This window comes from Propithecus coquereli, unplaced genomic scaffold (genome assembly GCF_000956105.1).
Source record: "Propithecus coquereli isolate 6110/MARCELLA unplaced genomic scaffold, Pcoq_1.0 Scaffold595, whole genome shotgun sequence".
NCBI lineage: Eukaryota > Metazoa > Chordata > Mammalia > Primates > Indriidae > Propithecus > Propithecus coquereli.
This window is the reverse complement of record NW_012151896.1, coordinates 758,662-786,436: the sequence shown is the minus strand read 5'-3', so window position 1 is coordinate 786,436 and position 27,775 is coordinate 758,662. Positions and strand designations below refer to the sequence as shown.

The 27,775-nt window shown below is 51.3% G+C and overlaps 1 protein-coding gene across 2 annotated transcripts; it reads left to right on the top strand.

The window, feature by feature from the left end:
* Positions 1 to 122: 122 nt before the first annotated feature.
* Positions 123 to 27,775, top strand: FAM212B (family with sequence similarity 212, member B). 2 transcript variants are annotated; one of them, XM_012659026.1, is made up of 2 exons: positions 123 to 173; positions 26,519 to 27,775. In XM_012659026.1, exon 2 carries the CDS (start codon positions 26,519 to 26,521, stop codon positions 27,353 to 27,355), a length of 837 nt encoding a protein of 278 aa, XP_012514480.1. In that variant the 5' UTR covers positions 123 to 173; the 3' UTR covers positions 27,356 to 27,775. The 2 variants fall into 2 exon arrangements, with proteins under 2 accessions (XP_012514480.1, XP_012514479.1); XM_012659025.1 differs by lacking the exon at positions 123 to 173 and adding an exon at positions 14,884 to 15,021.

Sequence of the window (27,775 nt, the reverse complement as noted above, 5' to 3'; positions counted from 1 at the left end):
GAAAAACTTTATTGATAGTCTTCCCGCGAAGACACGGACACGCCTGGCCTGGAAATGGAGGGGAGGGACGGAACTCCCTCCGGGGAGAGACTCCGGAACACTAACGACAGCACAAAAAAAAATATGGCCTGAGGAAGGTAGGAAGAGGGAGGAGAGGAAAGGTGAAGCTACCGGTGTGCCGCTGCCTGCGGCCTGCAGAGGGCGCCGCGGGCCCGCGGTGGGGGCGCCGCCCCGCCTTCCGGCCCCCTTCGGGGAGGGTCGCCCAGCCCTGCCCGCAGCGCCGCGGCCGCCGCCCTCACAACGCTCTCTTTGTGATGCGTCCGGTGCGTCACTGCCCGCCTCCGCGCTTGGGCGCCGAGTTCGCTGGCCAGTGCCGCCGCGCGGTCACCTCTTCCCGAACAGTTCTCCGTCCGTACCCCGACTCGCTGCCTCGTTTGTGCTCGCAGAGAGCGTCCGGGGGGATAGCAAGACCTACGGATGTACCACGTTGGCTGGTATTTGTCTGTCTGCAGTATGGCTCTATTCATCTTCGTGTCCCCAGCCCCTAGCACAGTACTCCCTGGCATACGGTGATCTCTGATAAAAGTAAATTGAATTGGAACTTGGACGTGGACTCACAACTCCCAAGTTCGTATCTCTGCCTTAGATCTCTGTCTACACTCTCCATTTACGTCCTCAACATCTCCACTGAGATGCCTAACAGAGATCTCAAATTTAACATGACTTCTGTGTGTTGCTCCTCCCACCATCATTTCATGATAGTCAACTAGCAGTCTTTACACTTTTCCTTACAGGAGATTTCAAAGAAGTCTTTCTTAAACACCCTAAGACAGCTCCCCCATCCTGTCCGCTCCCTGGCCTTTCCCATCACTTTCTATTCCTTTGTTCTGCCTTATTTTCCTTTATGATACTCATAACTACCTGAAATTATATGTGTCTGTCGTCTGTCTCCCCCACTCTACGAGGACGGGGACCTATTCTGTCTTGTTCTCTGCTGTATCACTAGTAGAAAAAACAGAATCCAACACATAGGAAATGCTCAATAATTATCGAATGAGCTCCTATAACAAAGTTTTAGTCATAATGCCAAATTTATTCTTTTCTGGAACCCAACCTTGTTCCTAATTCCAAACTTAAAGGTATTTTGCATCCAATCCCAACTTTATCCTCAGATTAGAATCCTGGTCGTTGATTGTCCCCTACCCCATTTACACACACACATACACACAGTGATGGTCCAGATTCCATACGATGTAGGAGGGGCTTTGGCATCATAATCCCATGAGAAGGTGGTCCTGAAGATGCATTTTGCTTAGAAATTTACAAAACACAGAAAATGCTAAGTGTCCATATGCAGGAAGGGAGACTGATGGGGGAGTGGATGGAACTAAAGTTCCCAGGCTTCCTCTTAGTAGCCCCACCTTGTTCACCCACCTGATCCCAGACCACAAACCTGGGAATTATTCTTGGCTCCACCTTCTATCCTTCCCCCCTTTCTAACTATTTACTGAACGCAGTTAATTTTGCTTCCAAATATTTCATCCATTCCTCTTCTTCAGTCTCCATAGCATCTGCCCTGTTTTAGGTCCCTTCGTCATCCTATTTCAAAAACCTCCTGAATGGTCTCCCTGTCCAGAGTTTCTTCTCTGTCCCAGCCACGCACCCTGTTGGTGTTGCAGTGATCTTTAAGTGGATATCTTAGGTTGTTTGGGTCTAGCTAGCTTCAGATCCTGCTCCTTTTGACATCCTTTTCATTCCATATCCCATGGTCCTACTTCACACTATAAATAATTCTAGTCTCGCTCTTACCATGTTTTATTTATTTGTTTATGTGTCTGCCTCACACTAAATAAACTATGAGCTTCTGAAGGACAGGAATTTTGTCATCCTAGCCTCTCCAGCCCAGCACCAGGCACTTGGTGGACCTAATAAACACTGAATGGCTGATATCTTGCTCAAAAATCTCTACTGGGTCTCCTGGCACACAACAGTGGTTGTTGTAGCATTCACACCAGACGCTGCTGAGGAACCCTGCACTCAAGAAAACCAGAAAAAATTACTTTTTCAGAAAAGAACATTTATAGTTTTGTAGGCATTCTCTTATTGCATTTGTTGTTTATGATGTTTTACAGACAAAAATATTGGAGTAATATTATTGGGATTAAATTGTATTGCTATGCTAAAAACAATCAATAAAATTTTTTCCTCGCTAGTTAAAAATTGTAACAATGTTGTTGACCATAATTTTTAGTGCTGTAAAGATAAAACACCAAGGCAACAGATGATTTAATAAATACGTAAGGTGTGAGAGTAACACATACAGAAATCAGCTGGATTGTGTCTGCCTCCCAGCCTTCCCCAGGATAAATCACAATGGGACCCCTGCCTCTTTGGCAGAGCAGCCCACCTGCCTCCAGCCAGACCAAACTGCACCAACTCCTTAATGCTCCATGGCTTGTAACACCTCAGTGCCTTTGTTTATGCTGTTCCATCTACCAGGAAACCCTTTCCAGGGAACTGGAGGAGGGAGAGGCTTGTGAACGGAAGAGATGAGAGTGAGACTTTGACTCACAATGGATGTTGCGATTCAAATGATCCTGTCCAGTCATTTTGCAGTGGAGGCTTCTGAGCCCAGAGGGAAGGAAAACAATGTAAATGAAGGCATGAGATTAAGGTAGCCCACTTGAGTGTGTGGGTCAGTGGGATGTGGAAAGAAGAGAAGAAAACCAAGCTTTTGTAGCCACTCTTTCTCCTTATTTGGCCCTCAAAACAATAAAATGTAGGCAATGTTATTTGCATTCAATCCACAAATATCTCTTTATTCATTCTTTCAACAAAAATCTTCTGAACACCTACTATAAATCAGCCAAATACTAGAGATATAAAAATGGAACAAAATAAACAGAGTCCCTGTACTCAAGGAGAAAGATGCACACCAACAGGTGGCCTCATTCACTGTAAAGTATGGGGTGCTACTGAAGTCAAGGAGGGCCAGCTAACACAGATGTGGGGTGCCAGGAAAGGCTTAGCAGTCAGGATTAGGTTTGATTAAAAATAGGATCCCAAAATAGAAGTTTACTTCCCCAAGATAGAAGTTTACTTTTCCCTTGTGGAGAATTCCGGAAGTAGGACTGATACGACACTCTGATCCACAAAGTTCCCAGGGATCCAGGCTTCTATCTTGGTCCCCAAATGGTTGCTTTGGCTTCAGCCATCATGTCTGAATTCTAGCCAGTGAGAAGGAGGAACACTCAGAAAGTTGAGGACTGGCACGGTGGCTCACACCTGTAATCCCAGCACTTTGGGAGGCCAAGACAGAGGGATCCCTTGAACCCAGGAGTTCAAGACCAGCCTGGGCAACACAGTGATGCCTCGTCTCTACAAAAAATTTTTAAAAATTAGCCATCCATGGTGTCATGCGCCTGTAGTCCCAGCTACTTGGGAGGCTGAGACAGGAGGACCACTTGAGCCCAAGAGTTCAAGGCTACAGTGAGCTAGGATCATGCCACTGCACTGCAGCCTGGGTGGCAGAGCAAGAAGAAGAAGGAGAAGGAGAAGAAGAAGAAAAAGAAGAAAGGGTAAAAGGTCAAGAAGAAGAAGAAGAAAGGGTAAAGGTCATCATGCCAACACCAAAAGCCCTTTTAAGAAATGTTCTCTGAAGCTGATACACTCCTATCTGACATTTCATTGGCCAGAACTTAGCCATCAAATCATACCTACCTGCAAGGAAGTCTGGGAAGTGTAGTTATTTTTTTGGACAATCACATGCCTAGCTAAACACTGATTGGAGAAGAGATCTATTACTATAGAAGAACGGGGAAAGGACATTGGAGGTAACTAACAGTCTCTGCCACATCTTCCCAAGTTAGTGAGAGCTAAGCTAAGATCTGAAGAGTGACTAGAAGTCAGCCTGTGACAGCGGGGGGAAGACGCGGATCTGGAGATGAGGAAAACCACAGCACATTCTAGAAGAGTTTAGAATACGAATGGGAGCGTGAGCTTTGATGAGGCAGGAGAGGTGAGCTATAGGCCAGGTCAGTGTATGGACCTTATCCTAAAAGCTTTCTGTGTCTCAGAAGCTAAAGAAGATGCTGCCCTCAAGTAACTCCTCAGAGGAAGAATAAGTAATCTGTTCAAAGTCACAGAGCTCATAAATGGGATTGGAACTCAGATCTATTTGACAGCAAAGCCCAGGCTCTTCCTACCCTCTGTCCGAAAAGAGTTGACAGCCCAGCTGGAGAAATGATCAAGCATGAAATATGCAAGTAGCACAGGCTGGTGTAAAATCATATGCAGTACTGACATTTTGCAGGGCCTTAGTTGTTCAAAATGTGGCTGTCACGTGGAAGAGAGTGAGAACGTCTGAAAAATCAAAGAAAACAGCTTTTGGTATTCAGAGAGCAATAGCTTTCTTCTCTATGCCCTCCTCATCCCCACCACGAATCAAAGTGGCTTAAAGTGTGTATGGAATTATGAGAAAAACTGCATATCCCAGATCATTCGTTACCTAATCCCCGAAGTCCAGCGCTTCTACCAAGATAGCAGCACCAGGAGACAAAACTCAAGTCCTGTGAAGCAGTGGGGGCCGATATTCCGAGCTTATCCTGAAGGATGAATAAGGAGTTCATCAGGCAGTGGGGGTGGATGGAGAGCTCACCAGGCAGACAAGTCTCAGAAAGATATTCTGGGCAAAGGGAACAGTTTGTGTAGAGGCGTGGAAGCGTGAGAAAGCCCATAGTAGTTTAGGGAAGTTAAGTCCTTCAGTGTGAGCGGAGGCAAGTATGGCAGCAATTACCAAGAAATGAGGCTGCAGAGATATATTGGCCCCACATTATGGAGCACCTTGTTGCCACCATAAGGAATATAAAATAAGCATGTTATGCTTTTCCAAATGGGGGTAGTGTTATTTAGTGATAAAGAGAAATACAGCTGGCAATGTACATTGGGGCTTGATTTTTAAAAACTGAGAAGTTTGGAACTTAACTTGCAGACCTTGGATCGTCACCTAAGTTTGGGACCTAATTTGAAGCAGGTAATGACAAGGCCCACTTTAAACACTGTTTCTTTCACCTAACAGCTCCTGGGACTTTAGGTGTTGGTACACTGCTTTCCAAGCACCAGTGCTACCCCTGCATACATGCTGTTTATCCAACAAACCATGACTGAGCGTGTGCTTCCGAGTCCCTTTCCTTAGACTGGGGTATTTTCATTGCTGTATTCCTCAGTGCATCTGCTCAGTGGACTAGCGCCATCCATAAACTTAAATTGTGTCAAGTTTATCGAGAAACAACATCTGCCCTTCTGGATAGAATGTATTGTTTCAGGACCCTGCTCAATCCTAGTTGGCTACTTTCCAACACGGAGAATAACCATTTTACATGTGCCCCCTGGCTTATGGGGTTACCATATCTTCAGTACTTTTTCAGACAGGAATTAGGAGAGAGGGAGAAGTAGCAAAGACCTGAGGCCCTGCACTCTGCACGGCCACCTCCTGCCATGGGGATTGTCTGGCTGGCTTTTGGAAAAGAACCCTGGTGATCCTCCCTCATGCTCCAGACCAGACTTCCCTCTGTCCAAGGCGCACATTGATTAATTGCCCCGTTTGACACCACCACCTCAGTATTTAGGGAGGAAGGCAGCTACATTTGCTCTTCTCGGGCACGTTTGCTCTTCTTCTTGTGAGAAAGGGGCCCAATTCATTCTTGTCCAGGCAGCATAATAAATAACCTGCCCCTTTTGGCAGGGAGTTTATTAGAGACTGATGGGACACTTAACAATAACTGGGGGCCTGTGATTTATTAGGTAGGGAGGTTCATGCCGTCTCTGAAGACTGGGAACATGGAATTTAATTGATAAAGCGGCTGTCAGCAGCAATGAGATGCACTCCACAGAATATGCATTTGAGGGATTCTCTTTGGAGCTGTCAGGAAGGGTTTCTGCTAATCATATTCAGCTCCTGTGGATGGTGGTGTCTGCTGGATATCTGGGTGAGAGACAAATGGCAGAGAGGGGACTCTGAAAGGGGCCCAGGGAGGGACGCACCTGTCAGTTGCCTGGCTCGATGGAAGAATGTGACACAAATGAGAAAAAGGGGAAAGGATTCCCTCACCCTAAGTGAGGGCTCCCATTCGAGAGGCCTTTGTTCCTCTTCTGTGAGCTGCTCAAGAGAGTAAGAGGTGCTGAGCCCCCACTTCCTGGAAAGAGAGGGAAATGAAAGGGTTAAATGACAAGAAAGGAGATTTGTTCTGAAATTCAGAATTCCCTAAACCTTCAGGTTTCTGCACCAGAGACCCCCTTGCCTTTTCCTTCAGCCACTGACATTCATACACACGCTCACACACACACACACACACACACACACCCCACAGTTACCTGACGCCCACACATCCACCCCTGAACTCCTGACTCAAGTGACAGCTCCTCCTGTCACTGCTGCTTCTATGCCAAGAACAGAGCCCCAGGAACTCAGATGGATGGGGCCTCAGCTAGTTGTTGTTGTTGTTGTTACTGTCTCCCAGCTCCAGAGCCCCCAGAATCCAGGCTGAGAACCTGGAAGTAAATGCTAGTGACCTGGTGTGTACAGAGCATGCAGCTACGTAACCCCGTCACCATCCTCCACCTCAGTTTACTGACAATGAGGGAGATTGGTTTTATCTCTTAGGGCCATCAGTAATGGCACAGCTCTGTCCTCAGGCAGCCTCAGCCTTCGCAAGGCATCTGTACTCACATTTTCTATTCCCCCACCCTTTGGGCTTTGCGCAGCCTTAAACAAGGCCATGTAAGGCTCGGAGAGGGGCTTTCTCAGGCCAGAGCCGGTTTCCCTCCTTTGATCCTCCCGCATCTATTCTTAGGCCCCAGGAGATTGGTCTGCCTCCTCATTCCCTCCAGGGAGAGAAAGGGAGGGGGAGGCAATAGCCAGGGAAGAAGAAGTAATTGTCACTGTCTAATCTGAGCTTCGATGGTGACACTCAGGGACCTCTGAGCAGGATGGATACAGCAACTGGTTTGATTAAATCAAACCTCTCCCGAAACCTTGTTAAATTAAACTGACAGGCCCCAGCACATGAGGGAGGGCAGCAAAACCATCGCCTCGGGTGGGGGTGGGGGAGGGGTGTTGGTAAGAAGATCAGACGGAGGCAGAGCATCAGCCTGCCCTTTTTCTTATTTGCTGACTATAGATAGGAGATGAGATTTATGGATGTGAGATGCTTAAGTACCTGGCTGAGCACAGGCTGTGGAAACTGACGCAGAGGCAGACTGTTGCCTCCCAGTAGGCTTGGCAGATTCCCTTGGCAGGCAGGCCTCACATTTAGAGCAGGGCTCTCGACGTTTCAAAGGGCCTTTGCATGCTTCACCTTCACAACAGGCAGGTAGCAGTGGGATTATTTGTCCCACTTTATAGTTAGAGAAACGGAGGCATTAGAGATTACAGGGCCAATCTCGAGTGGGTCCAGGAACCCAGGTTTCCTGCCTCCCAGTCCTGGCGTACACTGCCTCCAGCATTATGCCATATGGCAGAATTTCCTAGGATTTAGTCCCTGGAGCACCATCTTTTCTTCTACCCATTAGAAATGTAAACCACACAGCCTGCTTCATGGGCCATCAGGAAAATGCCAACTCCCAACTGGCCTAGTGCAGGCTGCCTGCAAAGCACACAGCTAGCTTCCAAAGGTCCCAGGGCCATTCTAATATCCTCATATCACTCTCCCCCATGCCCAAGCCCTTCCAGATCATTTCCACTCTACCTAATTACCGTTCAGGGGAGGGGTAGAGGTGGGAGAGATATTGTTAGCGATACCAGCAAACAGCAATAGTAGAAGGATAACACTGATACCCTGCTGGCTTCCTCACCTGTCACCCAGTTTCTCACCTGCCAAAGCTAATTTTCCACTCACCAGTGGGTGAGAGCTCATTTCAGAGTGTCTGAGCTGCACACACACTCACACATGTATATGGATACACAGTCCTTTCGTGGATAGAGTAATGCCTCACCCAGGATGTCCTTGTTCTCACTTCACATGCCCTCCAGTGGTGTGTTCATTGACACATCCACCCCTTTCAGATTTCTTTTTCAGTCGGGAGGACCTTGGGATGGGGATGCTGGTAAAGGTGGTACACACTGATTACCAAAGCACAGCTGTTGGGCCCTGCCTCCTCCCAACCTCATCCTACCTCAGGCTGCATATTAGCTAATGATCAGATTCTGGACAGAGAGGGAACCAAGGACAGGGGAAGGTGAAGAGAGGAGGACAATTGTACGAGGAAGCTGGGTGAGAGAGATGGCACACGGTGATAAAATTTGCTTGAAGACAAACAACTGGAAACACCACCAGGGGAGAGTACAGATGTGCCACACCAGACATGGTATCATCATGCTCTTTCTTTCTCTATGGCTACCATGTGGGTTTTGATCACTACTCATGACCCAAAAAAGTTAAACAAACAGCAAACAGGCAGATAGGTGAGAGGTGCTTAGACAGACACATATCACCAGCCTCCTAAACTCATCTTTGCTGTTATGATTGGCCACACCCAAACCCAACATCTCCAGTCTATCAATCTGAAATCATTCAACAGATTTCCTCTAAGGCAAGGAGTTGAATTCCTCTAGAAACACCTGCCAAAGTGAGGTGGAAGGAAGGGAGGTTTTGCCTGGGGCAGTGGTCACTGGGCCTGGATTCCTGTGCTGATTCTGCCCTTCCCAACCTGGGTGACCCAAAGCGAGTCACTTAACATGTCTGTGCTACAATTTTCTGACTTGTAAAATCACATACTCAGGCAGCAAATGCAGACTATTAGAGTCTTTGAAACGTTAGAGATCACAGAGGAGAAAACTGAGGCCCAAAGAAGTTAAATTCTTGTCCAAAACCACACAGTAAAGGGAGTGGAATGACTGAGAGGATTCGGGTTCTGGAGCCAGGGCCAGTTCTCACGATGGCCCCAGCACACCTGGCTGTGAGACCTGAGGTGAGTTACTGTCTCATCTTCCCTTTCTCATCTGCGGAATGGAGGAACAGCACTTACCTCCCAGGGTCTGTGAGGGATAGATGAATGCCTGACACAAGGAAAGCCTTCCATATATGTTAGGTTAGGACTATTTTTAGTAATGAAACGGAGGTTCAAACTCACATATCTCCTCTTCCGGTCTTTCCATAAGGCCACAATGCCCTGATTAACTATAAGGTCCTTTTTAGCTCCAAAATTCTGTGATTCTATGTCAGAAAGATTAAAATGAAAGTTATTTCCAAAACCCTACAGGCAGAGACACAAAGGACTATTTGGGGGATTCATTATTCACTCTCTATTGCCTCAGTCACTTTCTGTGGGTGATGATTCATGGAGAATAATCGCAGCAAAGAAAACCTGTCCAATGCCAGGGAGGAGGGAGAGCAATGAAACCCAAACTCCTTTCCATGTTCAGCTTCTATTCTCCAATATGTATCTTCATTTGTTAAGTGGTTCAGTGTTTCTTGGCCTCATTGCCTTTCCTCGCTGGGAATTTGAAGCTTTCTCTTGGTATAGACTATTGCTAGTGGTAGTCACTGCCCACCCTGGCACCACCCCCAGAAACCCCAGGGAGAGGGTCCTGCCTCTCTCTAGTCAAGCAAAAGCCCTCACAGAGACGGCTGTCACCCTGACTTCTCTCAGGGTCTCCAGGCTGAAATCTCCACTGGTACTCCAAGGTGATGTCTGACCAGGGGTAGAGTAGTTTTTTGGCCCCTGCAAAACAACAAAACAGGCTTAAGAGCCACCCTGGTGAGAGCAAATGTTCAGTTAGCCAAACCTGAGATGTGACCTCTTTTTCTCCTCACCCCATGGCCTCAGGAGGAGAAGCAGGTAGCTTTTCTTTCCCTCTTGCTAACAAGCCTCTCCTTGGCAGGCTGCCAACCCTCCTGGTCCTCGCTTACAGCTGGAGGAGATGGCCAAGTAGTATTCAATAAAATGAGCCTTTGCTCTCAGTTACAGGCCATCGTAAGGTTACAGCGACGCCTCTAGGGAGTCAGACTTTGCAGAAATGTCTCCAAGAGGATCCTGGGAACAGCCACCTTCCTTCTTGGTATAGTTCGTATCTACCAGCATTAGTCTGCACAAAAGCCGTGAGTATTTCCCTTAGCTATGCCCTGGCATTCTTCAGGTGTTCTTTGCAGTTGAAAAATATTTTCTTTTCCAGTAAATGTTTGCAAAATGGAAATATTTGCTTCCCAAATAGCAAAGAGACCTTTGCTTAGGCACCATAAGCGCCAAGCCTATAGCTGCAAATAATTCCATATAGTAATGAGTATCAACCCATAGATTAATTTGTTCATCATTTGAACTAATCTGATTTTGCACTTAGAATTCTCACTGAATTATTCAGGAGAGAACTCCTGGGAGCATTCATATACGAAGTTTACTCAAAATACCATACCGCTATTTCTTCCTCCAGCACCTTCCTTCTGTCCCTTTCCAAAAAGTTTTAGCAACTGCATCACTGATAGTCTGATCTTGAAGCCCAGTGACTTTGCAAAGAAGTTAAGGTTGTGATAGTGGTGGTCTAAGTTAGCACTATGGGTAAAAACAATGGCAATTCTGTGGATGTGGAGCTATCAGAACTCACTCCCTCAATAGCTTTCAACATTTAAATAATCCACCTCCTGCTTTCTGCAGAATAGAGTAGTAGAAAAAGTGCTAGCTTGGAAACTGGGAGACCCTGTGCCATCACCATACAGACCAAGCTCTTTGGACATCAGTCGCTCCATCTATAAATGGGGAGAATGACACTCTGTTTGAAGACACCCAAAGCTTACTGAGCTTTTTTTCAAAGAGTCTTGCTCTATCACCCAGGCTGGCACAATTGTGCAGTGAGCACAATCGTAGCTCACCGCAACCTCAGATTCCTGGGCTAAAGTGATCGTTCCACCTCAGCCTCCCAAGTAGCTGGGACTACAGACGCGCACCACCACGCTGGGCTAAATCATGGAGCTGTTTATGGCTGGAATTTTTGATTCCTCCACCCAATTAGAAGAGATTGACTTTTCTTTAAAATCCAAAGTTAACGTTTCTTTTGGAACCAAGAAGCTTTCCCAACACATGGACCCCTTCATCCTCTCTGCTGTCCCTCCTTGTGTTGGAATTATAAGGGGCAGAGGAGGCCAGTCCTCTGTCTAAGGTGGACAGATGTCATGAAACCTAGGAGTTAGATTCTTTCAAGAATAGCTGGGCCTCAGTCCAGTCCCCCCCTCCCCACCATCCCAGTGTGTTCACACTCAGACATGTACACAGTCTCTGCTCAGCACCTCCGGGCCAGCAGTGAAGCCAGGTCCTCTCCCTAGAGAGAAACATTTCCGCAGTGATATCTGAACACATTCCAACAGCACATATTTATCTCTAGGGTCAGCCTTTCCTGTTGATGCTCAGGAGGCCTCAGGGGATGGGGGAAGAGGATTGGGATAATGGTTGTTGGCAGCCACAAGGGGCAAAGAATGAGGGCAATAGGGATATGGACCCCACCCTTACGAGTGTGGTGTTGTGATGAGGTTTCCAGATCGTGTGTGGCCACGTATTTCTTTCCTCACATCAGGATGAGCTCCTTAGCTCTTCTCTTATTAGTGGAGATGTGGAGTTGGACACTGCCTCTTCCAGAGCTGGCTAGGACCCGGTGGGTGGGGACCTCCAGGTGGAGGCCACAGGACCTGGAGCCAGGAGAAAGGCAGTGTTTCCATTGTTCAGTGTAGGACCTGAGCTCTGTTGGGACATAACTGGTTCTGCCTCTTCCTTTGAGCTCATCCAACGGTGCCAAGACCTTCAGGCTCTGGCAATGGGCCAAAGAGGGCCACCCCCTCTGACTAGGCAATCAAATCCCAAGAGTTTGACACCCTTGGACATGGTTTCCAGGAGCCACACCCTCTCCCTCAGGAAAAGTGCCTGCCACCAGCCAGGGCCAATGCCCAGGTAGCTTCTGAAGACTCCATCCCCACTGCGAACAGCTTCGAGAAAGTATGTTCACAACCAATCTCAAGACGTTTGATTTCCTTATTATTTATTTTCAAATGAGATAATCTCATCCTCCCTCCAGGCTGAGTTCAGGGGGTGGGAGGGAGGAGGCTGAGCCATCTGATTCCTTTTTAGCCAAAATGAATCATGTCCCCCAACCCCCATCCTCAGCCCAGGAATATTTATCCACGTTTATATAACCATGGCAACAGGCTTTATTCTGTATCACTTAAACTCTTAAAAAAGAAAGAAAAAGCAGAAGGCAACTCTTTCCCCACTTCTGCCTCTTCCTCTGCCCAGATGAGAGCTACTTCTTCAGAAACAAGATGAGAGAGAGACCCCCCCCCACACTCCTGGCCTTCTCAGGAGCAAGGGAACAAGTAAGTTTCAATGGCCCAGTACCATGGACGGACTTCAGAGCTAGACAGTAATTGTCCTCCAAAGTCCTGTGGAAACTACACAGTAATAGCACCTCTAATTTGTCTGGGACCTCTTGCTTGAGCTTTGCACTGAGATTACGGTTTTCGATTTTTTTTCTTGCCTGCACTTTAAAAATGGATGGAATGTGAGCTGTCTTTGCTAACAATATATTCTTCATCTCTATGATGGGGTAAACATTCTCCTGGGCCTGACTACTCCACAGATCATTGTGAGAAGAGAGTTCTGTAAGGAATATAAAGTGTTAGACTCATATAGGTTTAAACCATAAACAAGGGAAACTGGTCCAATAAAAGGAAAGCATTTATTTGTGTGAGGTCATACTTTGATGTCAACAGTAGAGAAGACCTAAACACTCAATGCTAGCTTCTTGCCAAGAGATCAGCTTGCTTCTTTTGGAGTTTTAACCGTAGCTAGCTTCCTCACTTTCTCTCCGATTCCAGCCCATGAGGTCTCAGAGATGAGAAAACCAGGGCTTAAACTTGACCCTAAAGACTATTTCAGCCACAGATCCACAAACGTTTAGTCACAGTTTCTTACTGCCTGCCGCTGCGCGAGAGGGAGCGTTAACAGCGAGCGAAGCAAGGCCCTCCAGGTTGGGAACACTTTTGTGGTGTTTCTCCCTACGGTAAGCGGCCTTCCGTGGGCCGTCAGTGGCCGGGTCCTCCTGTCTCTACTGCAATATTCAACTCCAGAACTCGTTCAGCTGGGCTGGAAAGCGCAGCTCCGTCTTAAGGGTGACTCCCACTCTGAACACCCCGTGAGTCCCAAGGAAAGGGGGTCGTTTGGAGAATTGACTGTCGCAACTGCAAAAAATCGGGAAGGCTGGTGTTGCTCAGATGGGGGGGCCCACTCAGCTGGGCTTGGCGAAAGGCTGACCACCGAGACAGAGGCTTCGGACCAGGTTCTGTCCCACCGGCGCCTCCCTTTCTTCACCCATACTCTCCCGCTGCCCAGCTTCGCCCAAACGGGACTCAGGGCCAGGCCGAAAGGTGGGGGCAAGGTCCGCCGTGATTGAGGACCTGGGGTTGAATGGAGAGTGGAGGCCGTTCAGCTGGATCTGCGAAGCCTTCACTTCTACTAAAGATATCCTCCTCTCTCTCTATTTCTGCCTCCCCCTTCCTTTCCCTCTCTCCACCTCCTTTCACAGTTAGCTGAACTGGCGCTCTTGGCTGACACGGATCGGAATGACCCCGGCGCTTGCGTTTTCCCTTCGCGCCGCCTCTCGCGTCCTTATAGTTTTTGTCCCTGCGGAAACCCCAAATCCTGCCTGGGGCAAACTTGCCCACGTTAGTTACCTTAAAAACCACACGTTGCTAATCGCTCTAATTACTCTCCCCGCCTGCGATACCGCCCCCGGCGTGCCCGGCCCGGGATGCGGCGTCTCCGCGCGGTGGCAACTGCAGCGCCGGAGGGCGCGGAGGCCGGCGCGGCGGGGCCCGGCATGGCTGGGAGGAGCTCCCCGCCCGGCCTGCGGCCCCTCTCGAGTCCGTCGGCCGCAACTCCATCCCCCAGGGCCGGCTGGAGTCCGCACGGCTCAGCGCCCGGGCCGTGTCTGTCGAATAAGACCCGAGGGTCTTCCAGTCCCCCCTCCCTTCCCCAACCTGAAAGCGCTTCGCCAAAGGCCAGAGCGCCGGTTGGGGTAACTGATGCCGGAGTCCTCGGGAGAGCAAAGCTCCCTCCCCACCCCCTGCCCGCACCGTTGAAAGCATCCCCGTCCCACTACCCCGTTTTATGTGTTCATAAATAGTCACCCTCTGAAGTTACCGCGTTTATTGTTATTTGACCCGTGTGTCTCCCCTCCCCGCCTCCCTCGTGAGTTCTTGAGAGCAGGCCGCTGCCCGTCCTGTTCAGTGCCCCCGGGCCCGCCGCCTTCCCGAGCGCACGGCCGCTCCACTGCTTCGTGTTCAGTAAGTGAATGGAACGAGCGGCCGCTCCCCTGCCCCGCAGGTGGGGTGAGGGCTGGGAGCCCTTCTCTAGGAGACGAGGTGGAGCCGCACCCCCAGAGTCCTCTTCGGAAAGAGGAGAGCTTCTAAGGGACTTCTGCGGAGCTTGGCGGCTGTTCCTTTCCCGATCGGAGTTCGGGGAAAGTGACTGACGACACCGCTCCCTGGTCCCTACCGGCGAAACCATGCTCGCCCTTTATAACCGAACGGGGGTCATGAGGCTTGTTGCCTGGCGTCGCGGTGCCCCCCGCCGCGCTGGCCAGGACCAGGGGTCTCCCCGCCAGCCCCGTCGTGGCTGCAGCCGCGGCTCTGTGCAAACGGCGCGGCGAGGTCCTCCCGCTGCAGCCCAGCCCGGGCCCCCGGACCGCTCTGCCCATTGGCTGAAGACATCCCCCCCTGAATTGTCATTGGCGGGTCCGCTTTTCCCTCCGCCCCCAGCAGCGACCGCGCTCGGCGAGCAGCCGGGGAAGCCGCTCTGAGCCCGGCTCCGAGCAGAGGCTTGGCGCCGAGCGCCCGCACCGGGAGCCCGCGGAGCGCGCAGTTCCCCGTGGGGACAGGGTTCCCACCCGGGAGCTCTCTCGTGCAGCCGAGCCCGACAGATGGGCGCATGAAGAAGGAGAGCAGGGAAATGGACTGCTATCTGCGCCGCCTCAAACAGGAGCTGGTAAGAGCGCAGCTGGCGCCCGGGGCGGGGAGGGCGCTTCTCCGCGACCGGACCTGGCCCCCGCCGAGACGGCGGAGCCGGGACTCGTGCGGGAGGAGGAAAGCCTGAGAGGAGGGGAGAGGACGCGGACCCGCGGGCAGAGGGCAGGGCCTGTCCTTATAAGGGGCCACGAGAAAACTTCCAGCAAAGATTTGTGGGGAGACCAGACCAAGTGAGAGAGAGGCAGAGAGAGCAAGCCAACCAGGCTGAAATGTGACACAGAGAAACCGAGGGGGAAAAGAGGGCACATCCAGAGGCGGACGGACACACAGACGGAGTGAGACTCCGGCGCCGCTGACACCCAGGCCCAGGGAACCAGACGCTGGGGCTGCGCTGGGCATCCTGGCGCGCGCGGGCAGGCGGGGAGCGGCGGGAGGCTGCGCGGGCCGCGTCTCTGCCCCGGGCCGGAGGTTCGGGAGACCTGCCGGACCGCTCGCTCGAGGGGAGCTGCTGCCGCCCTGGGCCTCCAGCCCTGCCGGGCTTGGCAGAGCCGGCGCGGCTGCGGGGGCAGGCTTGGCCGGCTGTCTGCCCGGGCTTGCCTGCCAGCAGGGAGGGGGCTGGCAGCTGTAATGACGGGGGAGGGCCCTGCGCGGGAGGAGGGGCGCCGCCTGGCAGATCGCGAGCGGGAGCCGAGGAGGCCCAGCCAGATGTCAGGTCCAGGCTTGGGGTGTGCACAGGGAGCGTGCGGAGGCCCCGAGGTGCAGAGGCTGAGAGAAGTAGCTCAGTCTGGGAGGAAAAAGAAAAGAAAAAAAAAAACCACTCAAGTGAGGGGAGTGGCGTCTGCTGAAGCGATGTTAGGGAGGCCCAGGTTGATTCTCACTGACTTCATATGCCACCCGCCCCCGACCCCTGCCACCTGCCACTGTCTTGTTCCTTCACCCACCAGAATTCGGGCAGTTATAATGCTCGTGCACCTCCTTCTCTGCTTTGCCCATTTCTCCTTCAACCAGTCTATGTCTTTGCCTCCCTCTCTGACTTTTTGTCTCTTTTAGTTTGTCCGCCTGGGACTTGACTATTCTCAGTCTCACTTTGTCTCCCCTCCTCCTCTTCCTTTTCGGAGCCAGGGGCACCCGGGCGCGCGACAGCAGTCCTGGATCCAGAAAGTGCCAGGCCACGGCTTTCCAGACCCCCTGACAGCCTTTCCCACTCGTGCCTGCAAAGCCTACCCTCCTCCTGCTTCAGGGGGAGCTTGGCGCCGCTAGGGGCCAGCTTGGGGGCGGGGCGGGCAGAGCTGGAAGCGGCAGGTGTGCTCATGGATGCTTCCTGACAAAGTCGCCCTGCCACTCTTCCCTGTCCCCCACTCCAGGGCCTGCCTTCTCAGATCAATGATCATTTCTTTAGGCCTCCCTCCTGTGGCTCTTTTTGTGGTGACACTCGGATGCAAAAGTTACTGACTCAGAGAAATACTTCTTCAGTGAAAGACAGAAATATCCATTGCTGCTCTTTTGAACTTAAAAATGCCCCTTTCCATACTAGTTTTCACACGCTTCTCAGGTCAGTTTGGATGGCTGGCCCCAGCCCACACATAAATAATTCTCATTTTTCCCATTCATGTGTCCAATACCAGAAAGAAAGGTCAAGATCATCACAGATAATGTCTGAGATCCAAGGCCCATGCTGAGAAGGAATCTAATAGAATCCTCCCCTTTGTGCTTGGAATTGGGGACCACACCACCCACCTCAGGATCTGCCTTAATAGAGGGTTTGTGGGTGTTCCTGGCATGGGCTCGAATTTTAAAATCCTACTGATTTGCATTTTTTACAGCACTCTAGGTGGGAGGTGGTGAGGGGAGGAAGACAGAGTCTGCAGATGCCAGGAGAATAAAAAAGGCAAATGGGATCTTCGCTAAGCTGAGCTCCAGATCTTGATTTGCACCCTCTCCTGCCAAGCACTTGAGCCCCCTGTGCCTGGGAGGACTAAGGGGAGAGGCTGAAGGCCCCACGTTCCCCATTGGCTTTCATTTGGCCCTTTGTCTGAGCAGCTTCAGCCTTTGACTCTCTGGGAGAGGAAGCCAAATGCCTGGCCTGGGTCCCAGAACGACACTCAGATGGGAGAGCTCTGCACCCCCACACCCATGGCGCTGCCCCTCCCCAGTGCCAGCCTGCTCAGAGATGAGACAGAGCAGAGGGGCAGGCAGAGCTCGTAGAGTTTCACACATGCTCTGCAACCTTGGTTCAATGCTTAGGTAGCTGGGCCAAATCACGGTGCCTCGGTATCCCCAGGGGTAGCAAAGGGGAAAGTAGAGCTGAGTTAGCCCACGGTCAGCCCTTTAGCTGCCTTTCTCTAAAGACTGTAGGGATTGAATTCAATGCATCTTGGTTGAGGCTGAGATAAGAAGGTATTGGCTCGTTTATACCCCAGGTCTGTAATGGGGTGGGAAAGGCATACAGTTGGTTTACGTCATGAGCTGGGGGGGCTTTCGCACTGCAGACAGTTCATCCCAGGCAGGATCTCCCTTGCCACCCAGGAGAACTTTGTGTTGTCTGGCTCTGCCCTAAGTTGATGTGTACCCAGGAATGGCCTCATGTAATACTGGTCAAGTTCTACATTTATTTATTTCACTAAATTCCCTTTATGTTGCTTTCAAGAAGCGAATGTCCTACAGACACTGTGGGAAAAGAAAACATTAGCAGGTTGTAAAATTCTTTGTTGAGGGTGTTTTGTGCTCCCCTCCTGCATCCTGGCCCTATCCTTGGCCCAGAAAAATCTAGACAAGAAGAATCTATTCTGAAAACCAAAGCAGCAGAATTTCCCAATTCCCTGAAACAGAAAATTTGCATTATAACAAGTAAGTACTAGGGGAAGGCTGAGAGCTTGGGGATCCTGGCTCAATTAGGTTGATATCTAGAGCACTGGCCCTTTCCTCCTGTCTGCAAGGGGAAGGGGATCAGGTTGCAGGGATGAAATGGGGCAGGAGAAGTAGCAGCAGCTGACACACTTCTTCATTAGGACGAGAAGGTCAGGGCTGCAACAGCCCAGCGGGGAACACATCTCTTTCCCCACTCCAGCCGGCAAAGAGGGGCCCCGCCTGAATACAAGGCCTTGGGACCAGCTGTTCCTTACACATGGCTCCCTTGTGGGCTTCCAACAAATGGAGTAGACAGAGGCACACAGAGGAAGCAGATGTAAGATGCTCACAGGGCATTCTTCATGAGTTCAGGTCAGTGTAAAACAAATACAGTGCACAAAGGCTGAGTGATCAGGGCTCATGAACTGCAGCCAGGCTGAGAAGGCTTCCTGGAGGAGGGGAGGTTGGAGGAGACCATCTCTGGCAATGTCCATCCTAGCTGAGGCATGAGGAAGCAGCAGAGTGACTTCCCTCAGGCTGGACAAGGTCCTCCTAGGAAAAGCTGGTATTCCCAGAAGGCATTTCTCTAGCCTCTAGTGGCCACAGGTTCAGAAGGTTGTGGCATATGGGTAAGGACCAGGGCCTAAAGGCAAAATAAGAAGAAAAGTAGGAGATGGCGGAGATCCAGTAGGAACAGCCTTCAGCTCTTGGGGCAAAAGGGCAAAGTACCTGAGGTGGAAAAATGCTTTTGCAAAGAATCTCATAATGCAGTCTTCCTTGATGTCTAAAGCTGGGGGAAGGGGGCTTTGGGCCTAGACAGACAATGTGGTCAGTGAGAAGTGTGTGGAGCATAGGATTTGGGGTCAGACCAACTTGAACTCAAATCCTATCTCTGTGTGACCCCAACATATTACTTAACCTCTCTGTGTCTTGGTTTCCTCATCTCTAAAATGGGGTTTAAAAATACCTACTTTATACAGCTACTGTGACAATACCAGTGCCTTCTCAACTGTATGTCCTTCATACACAACACGGCACCTGACGTGTTGTAGGTACTTGGTAAACTATCGATGATGGATTGATTAGACTGGTTTGCATAAGAGTCATTCATTCACAGGACATGCTTATTGCGTTCATACTATGTTTAAGGCATTTACCAGGCACTAGTGCTACAATTACAAATGTATATAGACACAGATCCTGTCTTCGGGGATCTCACAGTTCAATAGAAGAGATAATAACATTAATTGATGTTAGCATTGATATGCCAGACATATAATGTATTTAATGCCATTTAATTGTCAAAGCAACACTAAGAAGTTGTACTTTCATTATTCCCATTTTATAAATGAGAAAATAAAGGCAGGTTAAGTGACTTGGCCAAGGTCATAGAGCTGCTAAGTGGAGGAGCTAGGTTTCAGACCAGCCAGTCTGGCTGCAGAGCTTATGCTCTTAAACCAGTACATGTAATGCAAACCTCTAGTACAGCAATAGAGGAGCTGTGCTGTTTAAGAGGCACAGGTTCAGTGCTCTGAGAAGGGAGAAATAACCTCCAACTGGGAGATCAGGGAAAGCTTCGCGTCATGGAAGAGGTAGCATTTGAGCTAGACTTTGAGGGATAAATAGGGACGGGGAGAAACAGCATTCCAGGAAGAATGAAACAACATGAGCATGGAGGCTGAAGTAGTGAGATGCCTGCAGACCGACCTGAGTTTGGCTAGAACATAGGTTATATGCAGAGAAATAGTGGGTAACAGGGCTAAAAGAATTGTTGAGTGCAGACTAACGGGGGCCTTGAATGATGTGCTAAAGAATCTGGCTTTTTCTATGTGCATTGGAGAGAGGCACGATCAGAGATGTGCCCTGGGATCTAGGAGGGGTTATGGGGGGAGGTGGAGGGAGGAAGGAAACTGAGGCAGGAGGATGAGTTGAAAGGTTATTACAAGAGTCCAGGCAAGAGATTATGAAGGCCTGAAGCAGAAAGGAGAAAAGGAAGGTAACTTCTTAAGGTCCCTTGGCTACCCAAGGAATTCCGCTGGCTGCAGTGGGGGGGAGCGAGAGCTGGCCGGAGGGAGGAGGGCTTGCCGAGGCTGAGAGGCCAGCTCCCCGAGGAGGCGAGGAGGCGACATTGGGCCCCTCTCTCCATCTGCCGTCTGCCTCTTGCCTGAGTGTGTGACCCCCAGCGGATGGCTCCGTTGGGAAAGTGGGCTCATCCATTTCACATCCTGCCGTCCTCCTTTCTTTGCCCTCTTCCCTCCTACCGCTCTTGGCACGGTTTGCACTCTACCTTCCTGTCGCGAGTTCCAGCCAAGAGTGTGGGGCTGTGAGGTCCCTATTCACTGAGCTGGAGAATGGGCCACTTGGCAAAAGCCGGGCTTTTCCCGTTTCCGGCCCCGAGCCTCCTCCTTGCTTCCCCAGGACTGAAAGGAACAGTGTGGCATCTTGTGAGGGATGGGGTGGGGGACGTGAGGCAGGGCACACTGCCAGGTCCATGGGCAAAGCTGGAGCCTCTGTCAAAAGACTCTGGCTGAGCTGGGAGAGGGCGTGAGATGGACGGATGGAGGGCACAGCTGTGGGATCAGTCAGGGGCCCGGGGACGCTTGTGTCACACTTGCCCCTCCCCACAAAGGGCCCAGCTAGTGCCAAGGAGGAGGGTGCTGTCCACGGCCAGCTGACCCCACATTACCCCCTTGAGGGCTCAGGGCTGGAGGTCTGGGACGATGGGATCTGGCTTCTCAACCACGTCTTCCCTGTCAGCCCCAGGCAAACAGTTCCTCTCCCCTCTCCAGATGATTCAGTGGGGAGAAGCCTCAGGTGGAAAGGGAGTGAAAGGCAGGACTTCATGCTCTTCCTCTCCATGTGGTGGCAATTGCCCTTTGCACTTCCTGCTGACGGTCCTGGTTTCTTCGCACAACAATCCGATGAGGCAGAGAGGTCAGGGATTGTGACAACGTGGAGTCAGACAGCCAGCCTTGGGGGCCCAGTCCTCTCAGCAACAGGCCTCAGGACCTCAGGCGATAGATCGGTGCTTCTACCGTTGGTGCTCGAGACGATGTTGGGCAATACTCAGATGAAAACTTTTAGTTTAATATACACATATAGCTACCATCTGTCTATGGCGAGTGACAAACACTTCATACAAGCTCCATCATAAATACATTTATTCACATAAACAGTAGATTTAAATAAAGTATTAAATAGGAGACTAGGCCATATGCAGATACGGTGAAAATCATGAAGGAGGTCTGGGGAGGAATGTTCAGGAAACACTGAGGGATAAGACGGACCTCTCAGAGCCCTGGTTTCCTGATCCTGGAGTGTTAGCGCCGCCTGGTAGCCAGCGTCCCAGAGTCGGCGTGGGGCTCGGGCGACCTAGAGGCACACAGGTGAGGAGTTACCCTTTAACAGATACACAACCCGAGCAGGAGAGGTTGGCACATGTGCCCAGTGTCATGTGGCCCAGTTAGCCAGCTAGGGCTCCAGGCCAGGTCCCCAGACTAGCGTGGGGCTCTTCCCAAACACCAGGAGGGCACCCACAGCCACGCAGCTCTGATGCAGCGCGGAAACCGGGGCTGGTTTACACCCCGGCCGGAGATGCTGAAGTTTGACTTGCAGAAAATGTTCGGAATGAAATCTTGGGAGGCCCAGGCGACAGGACGCTGGGGGTGGGAGATGGACTGCGGGGTGGGGTGGAGGCAAGGGGGGGATGGCAAGACCTTTCCCAGCCTTTCTCAGAAGGCGTTGCCATGACCTTCACCGGGATATGCTTATTAAGGGCTTCGCCTTTGCTGGTGGAGCAGGTGAGCTCTGCGTGTGAGAGACCAGCGGTGGGGCAGGGGAAGGGGGCTGTTGGATGCATTCCCGCTCAAACTCATCAGGACCCATTAGACCTTCTTGGGAATTCTCCCGCTGACTCCCGAGAGCAAGCTGGGTGTGACTTGGTCCCTGTTCTGAGGAAGATCCTGAGGCTCTGAGCTGCTAGGAGGCCAGAGAGGAGCTCAGCGCCCTGCCGCCTGGAGACGGGATTTCGGGGATTTCGAGCTGTTAGCTTCTAGCTCAGGATTTTCTCCCTCTGAGCTGGCCCTCCCCTGTGCTCCACGCCCTGCACTGCTCCCTCTGTCCCTCTTCGGTTCCTGAGGCAAGAGAAACCCTGGGATCTAAGAAGGTCCCACGCTCTAGATGAAGAGAGCGGCTTGGCCTCTGGCTCTTCCTTCTTGGTGACATCACCCCCGTGGGGTCAGTCGGGGAAAGGCTGTCCTGCTGCTCCCCTCTCAGTCAACACCCCGCTGATGCTCCTGCTTCCCCGTTTTCCCGGCATCCTGGTTTCCCACGACTCGGCTTCCTTCTTCCGTTCGCATCCTCCTCACAGCTGCGTTCTCGCCCTTCGGTGTCAGCACCCTGTCTGCTGGGCCGGCTGAGCTCCTGTGGGAGTGGGCGGGGGGGATGCGGGGCAGCCCTCTCCTTCCCCTCCCCTTCCCCTGCATGGGGCAGGGGTGGGGGCGGGGAAGGGGCAGGACAAGAGATATCTTTCTCCTTGATTAGACCAGATATGATGAATGGAATCCTGTCATTACTATGTGTTAAGTTTCGCCGAGGAAGAAATGTTCTGGAAGTGCACAGGAAGTCTTAAATTAATAGCCAAAATTCTCCAAATGCTTCCTTTGTGCCACGCAGAGATACACATTACCTCACCTAATGTGTATCTAGCTGTATGAGGCAGGAACTGTTATTCCCATTTTAAAGAATGGAGAAATTGAAAAACAGAGACTTTAAATAATGTGCCCAGGTCACACAGCCACTATGTGGGAGAGCTGAGATTTGAACTCTGTTCCATTTGTCTCCAGAACCCAGGTTCTTAACCAATACAGAATATTATTTTCCATATGGGAGCAGTTTCAGCCCTTGTTTACTTAAATGGGGCCTCTGTTTTATGGACAGCCCTGAATTCATGCATACCAAACACGTTCATTCTCACTGGAAAACTGTACAAAATGTCAGCATTATTTCTTATGGATTTTTCCACACTGGAAGAGATTGAATGGGGTCATTTCATTCCTCCCACTGCCTTGGACCTGGGCTGTGTTTAGCCTTCTGGGAGGAAGCCTGCCAGCTCAGACTCCTCGCCTCTTGGTGACATAAAACCCTGGGAAACACCATGACTCTTCCTCCCTGTGTGGAGAGTTACTGTGTGAAGGTAGCAAGCTGTCTGGAGGGATGATGGGGTCGTCAGTGGTACCCAATATATGTTTCAAGGGTATGTAGCAAGTGCAAGGGCTTGCGAGGTTCTGGGGTGACATAATGATGTACAGATCTCAGTCCCTGCCTTCAAGCAGTAGATGCTCAATGAAAATGTCAAGAGTGACTGAGCATTTAACCGCTGGAGGACAGGAGCAAGTTCATGAGTAGCAGACTACGGGGAAGGGCATATTAAGTATTACAGAAGAGGTTTTAGCAGGAGCATGGTGGGTACGTCTAAGGGAGAAGGGTTGCGTCTGGAACTGAAAGTTAGAATTCTGTCACGGAGGGTCTTGACCGCAGGGTCAAATAGCGTCTGGGTGATGGAGAGTCATGAGTAAGATGATAGGTGGTGTGTGCTGGGAATGATTAGCCCCTCATGGTGGCTCGGAAGCCTTCTAGGAAGCTTCTGCAGTGTTCCAGGGCATGGATGGGAAGATGCAAGACATTTGAGGGAGGAGGAATCTAACACAGTGCAGATTAAGTTGGATAGGAGCAGGGTGGTTGAATGGAGAAGCCAAAAATGACTCTGAGGTTCCAGGTAAGGATGACAAGGAAAGTGGCATTGGGGGAGGGGAGAAAAATAGGGAAGTCAGAGGGAGAAGCAGCTTGCCAGGAAGGAACCGAGTTTGGTTTGGGCGCTTAGAGTCTCCTCTGACTCTGCTCTGGGTCTTACCAGCTGCAGCTGGGTGCTTCTGAAAGGGGTCAGGAGGGTAGACGCAAAGAGGCCAGAGCGAGGGGCCATCAACAACATGCGCAGCCACCCCACAGGCTCTGTGTCCCTTGCTGGCTGCTGCCGCCACTCAAATGGCGTATACTTGCCCAAGCAGTCTGGCAAACCCCAGGGCTGTCGGGGCCTAGAACCACCACTTCTTGCCCTGTCTTGAGGAAAGTGCACGAAGTGTGGGCAATCCCCACACCTCAGCAAAGGCCTCCTTTCCCTCAGGACAGTCAGTCCACCACTGTCCTTTAGTGCCACTGGCTTATTGGGAGTCTGGCCCGGATCCCCCATCCCTGCCAGGGCCAGGATTGGCAGGGGAGGTTTCGACCCAGAAGGCTGAGAGGGTCAGCTCCCAGCCCAGACCTGCAGAGCCTCCTCCACGCCTGCCCTTCCGATCCCTCTACCCCTCCACCCTCTGGGCTTAGCTCTGTGCATTAAGACAAGCCTGGGAGGTAAGATGATCCCACGGTTCTCTGGAGGGCTTAAGAAACAGATGGTCCCTGCACATGAGGTTTGCTGTTGGTAACTTGATCAGGATCTGGGCAGGGAGCTGGCGGGACCAAGGCAGCTTGGGCCCGGGGACTGGGAACCCTGTGAATGTTATCAGACACAGCCTCCCCTCCCTGGCCTCCAAATTCGGCCGTCACCCAAGTCAATCTCTCAACCCCTTCCAGCTGGCACATGGGATCCAGGCCCTAGGCACTCACAAAGGGGCTGGGAGAACTGGCCCCCAGGATCCCCACTCTGTCTTGGCCAGGGCAGCGCAGCAATTGGGCTGAGAAGGCAGGAAGAGTACTGGAGCCAAGTCTGAGAACAGCTGAGAGAGGACAGGTGTTTGGGAGGGAGAGGCAGGCTGGGAAGAGTTGGGCAAGGGTTTCCAGCAAATAGGAGTTAGTTTCCTGGCCTTGTCTCCCTCCTGATCAGTCAGATGTGAACAGCAATTAAAGGAAACCCCAGGCCTATGCTTTCTCTTTGGGAATCTGAGCTCCTCCTCACCTCCCAGTGTCCCTTTCAACCCTTCTCCACTGCCCTGTAGAGCTACAGTCCCCAACCCCCAGGCCGTGGACTGGTTTGGGTCAGTGGCCTGCTAGCAACTGGGCCACACAGCGGGAGGTGAGCCCGGAGAGCCAAGCAAAGCTTCATCTGTATTTACAGCCACTTCCCATCGCATAAGTGCCCTGCATAACCTCCGCCTCCTGTCAGATCAGCAGCGGCATCAAATTCTCATAGGAGCGCAAACCCTACTGTAAACTGCGCATGCGAGGATCGAGGTTGCGTGCTCCTTGTGAGAATCTAATGCCTGATGATCTGAGGTGGAGCTGAGGCGGTGATGCTAGTGCTGGGGAGTGGCTGCAAATACAGATTATCATCAGCAGAGAGGTTCGACTGCACTTGAATCATCCTGAAACCAAACCCCCATCCCTGGGTCTGTGGAAAAATTGTCTTCCATGAAACTGGTCCCTGGTGTCAAAAAGGTTGGGGACCACTGCTATAGAGGACAGAGCAGCCTTAAAAACCAGCTCTACACAGGTTGAGCATCCCTCACCTGAAATGCTTGGGACCAGAAGTGTTTTGGATTTTGGATTTTTTTGGATTTTGGAGTATTTGCATATATACAATGAGATGTCTTGGGTATGGGACTCAAGTCTAAACATGAAATTCATTTGGGTGGACTTGGTGGCTCATGCCTGTAATCCCAGCACTTTGGGAGGCCAAAGCAAGAGGATCGCTTGAGGCCAGGAGTTAGAGACCAGCCTGGGCAGCATAGAGAGACTCCATCTCTACAGAAAAATAGAAAAATTATCTGGCTGTAGTGACACATGCCTGTAGTCCCAGCTACTCAGGAGGCTGAGGCAGGAGGATCACTTGAGCACAAGAGTTTGGGGTTGCAGTGAGTTATGATGATGCCACTGTACTCTAGCCTGGGCAACAGAGCTAAAGTGTCTCAAAAAAACACCATATCAGTGCTCCAAAAGTTTTGGTTTTGGAGCATTTCAAATTTTGGATTTTCAGATTAGGGATGCTCAACCTGTATTTGGTAGTTAGGACTACAGCATTTGGAGTGAGATAGTCTTGTGTTTGAGCTCTATGAGCTGTGTGACCTTAGGTAATTTACTTCACCCCTACCACAGTTTACTCATTGGTTAAAATCATAGTAGCAACTGCATTTAATAAAGATTAAATAAGATGAAGTGCGTAGAGTCCTCAGCACAATTCCTGCTACGTGGTAAATGCTCACAAAGTGTTACTGCCACCATCATCGCCATCATCATTTCAGGGAGGCTCAGGGAAGAAGAGGGCTCAGATACAAAAAAGGACAAGGATGGTCTCTACAACTTTGTGCACCTTCAGGATGACCTCAGCTCTACCTCTTACTATCTAATTTTGAGCAAGTTACTTATGTGCCTAAATGCCTCATCCATAAAGTGGGAACAATAATAGTCATTACCTCAGAGTAATTGGGGAGATTAATATAAATATAGCTTATATATATAGCTTAGGACAGTGTCTACCTTAGCTAGTTATTTGCCATTAATATCATTTCCTTCATCCAGCACTGATCTGCACTGTACTAGTCTGTAGAGAGGTTAGTGGCGAGCTGGATGGCCCTGGAAGCGTGGGTTTGGTGGGGATCTGGGTTCAGGGCTGTGAGGGTCGCCCTCCCTGCTTCCCTCCATGGTTCAGTGGCCTGTGCTTCCTCTCTCCGCTGCAGATGTCCATGAAGGAGGTGGGCGATGGCTTACAGGATCAGATGAACTGCATGATGGGTGCTCTGCAAGAGCTGAAGCTTCTACAGGTGCAGACAGCATTGGAACAGCTGGAGATCTCTGGAGGGGGGCCTGTGCCAGGCCGCCCTGAGAGTCCTGGGACACAGCCCGACCACCCTCGATGGGAGGGCGGCAGAGGTCCTGCTAGGCCCGTGGTCTGCCCCCCCTCCAGTCAACCTTCTCTTGGCAGCAGCAAGTTTCCATCCCATAGGAGTGTCTGTGGGAGGGATTTAGCCCCTTTGCCCAGGACACAGCTGCTGCACCCGAGCTGTGACCAGCAGGGGCCAGAGCAGGTGGAACCAGATGACTGGACGGCCACACTGATGTCCCGGGGCCGGAATCGACAGCCTCTGGTATTAGGGGACAACGTTTTTGCGGACCTGGTGGGCAACTGGCTAGACCTGCCAGAACTGGAGAAGGGCGGGGAGAAAGGTGACACTGGCGGGACGGGGGAGCCCAAAGGAGAGAAAGGCCAGCCCCGGGAGCTGGGCCGCAGGTTTGCCCTAACAGCAAACATCTTTAGGAAGTTCTTGCGCAGCGTGCGGCCTGATCGAGACCGGCTGCTGAAGGAGAAACCAGGCTGGGTGACACCCGTGGTCCCTGATCCCCGATCAGGACGCTCCCAGAAGGTCAAGAAGCGGAGCCATTCCAAGGGCTCTGGACATTTCCCCTTCCCAGGCACTGGGGAGCACAGACGAGGGGAAAATCCCTCCACAAATTGCCCCAAGGCCCTGGAACCCTCACCCTCTGGCTTTGATATTAACACAGCTGTTTGGGTCTGAATCCTAGAGACAGAAAGCTGACTGACCTGAAAGGGCCCTGGGGACGAGGGAGGGCAGGCAGCATGGCTTTCAAGAGCCCAACTCCAAGTTCATTTTCCCCAGAAAGGAGGGAGAAGCCAGAGTTCTCAGCACGGGGCTGAAGGGAATGTGGTTGGGAGAGGCTGTCTCAGGGGCTGGCTGGTGGGGGAGGTAAGAGTTCCTGCAGAGAGAGAGAATGTGTGTGTGTGTGTGTGTGTGTGTGTGTGTGTGTTGCTCACTTTGGGGCTGGAGGTGATAGTAGGGGAGGGCAGAAGGAGGAGACCCTCTGACACTCCTCCACTGCCCCCAAGCACCTCAGCTGAACATTCTGTGTGGAAAAGGGCCCCGGAGCCCCGGGTTCCCTGGAAAAGCTCCAGTAAAGACCTGTCTCTGACTCCCCAA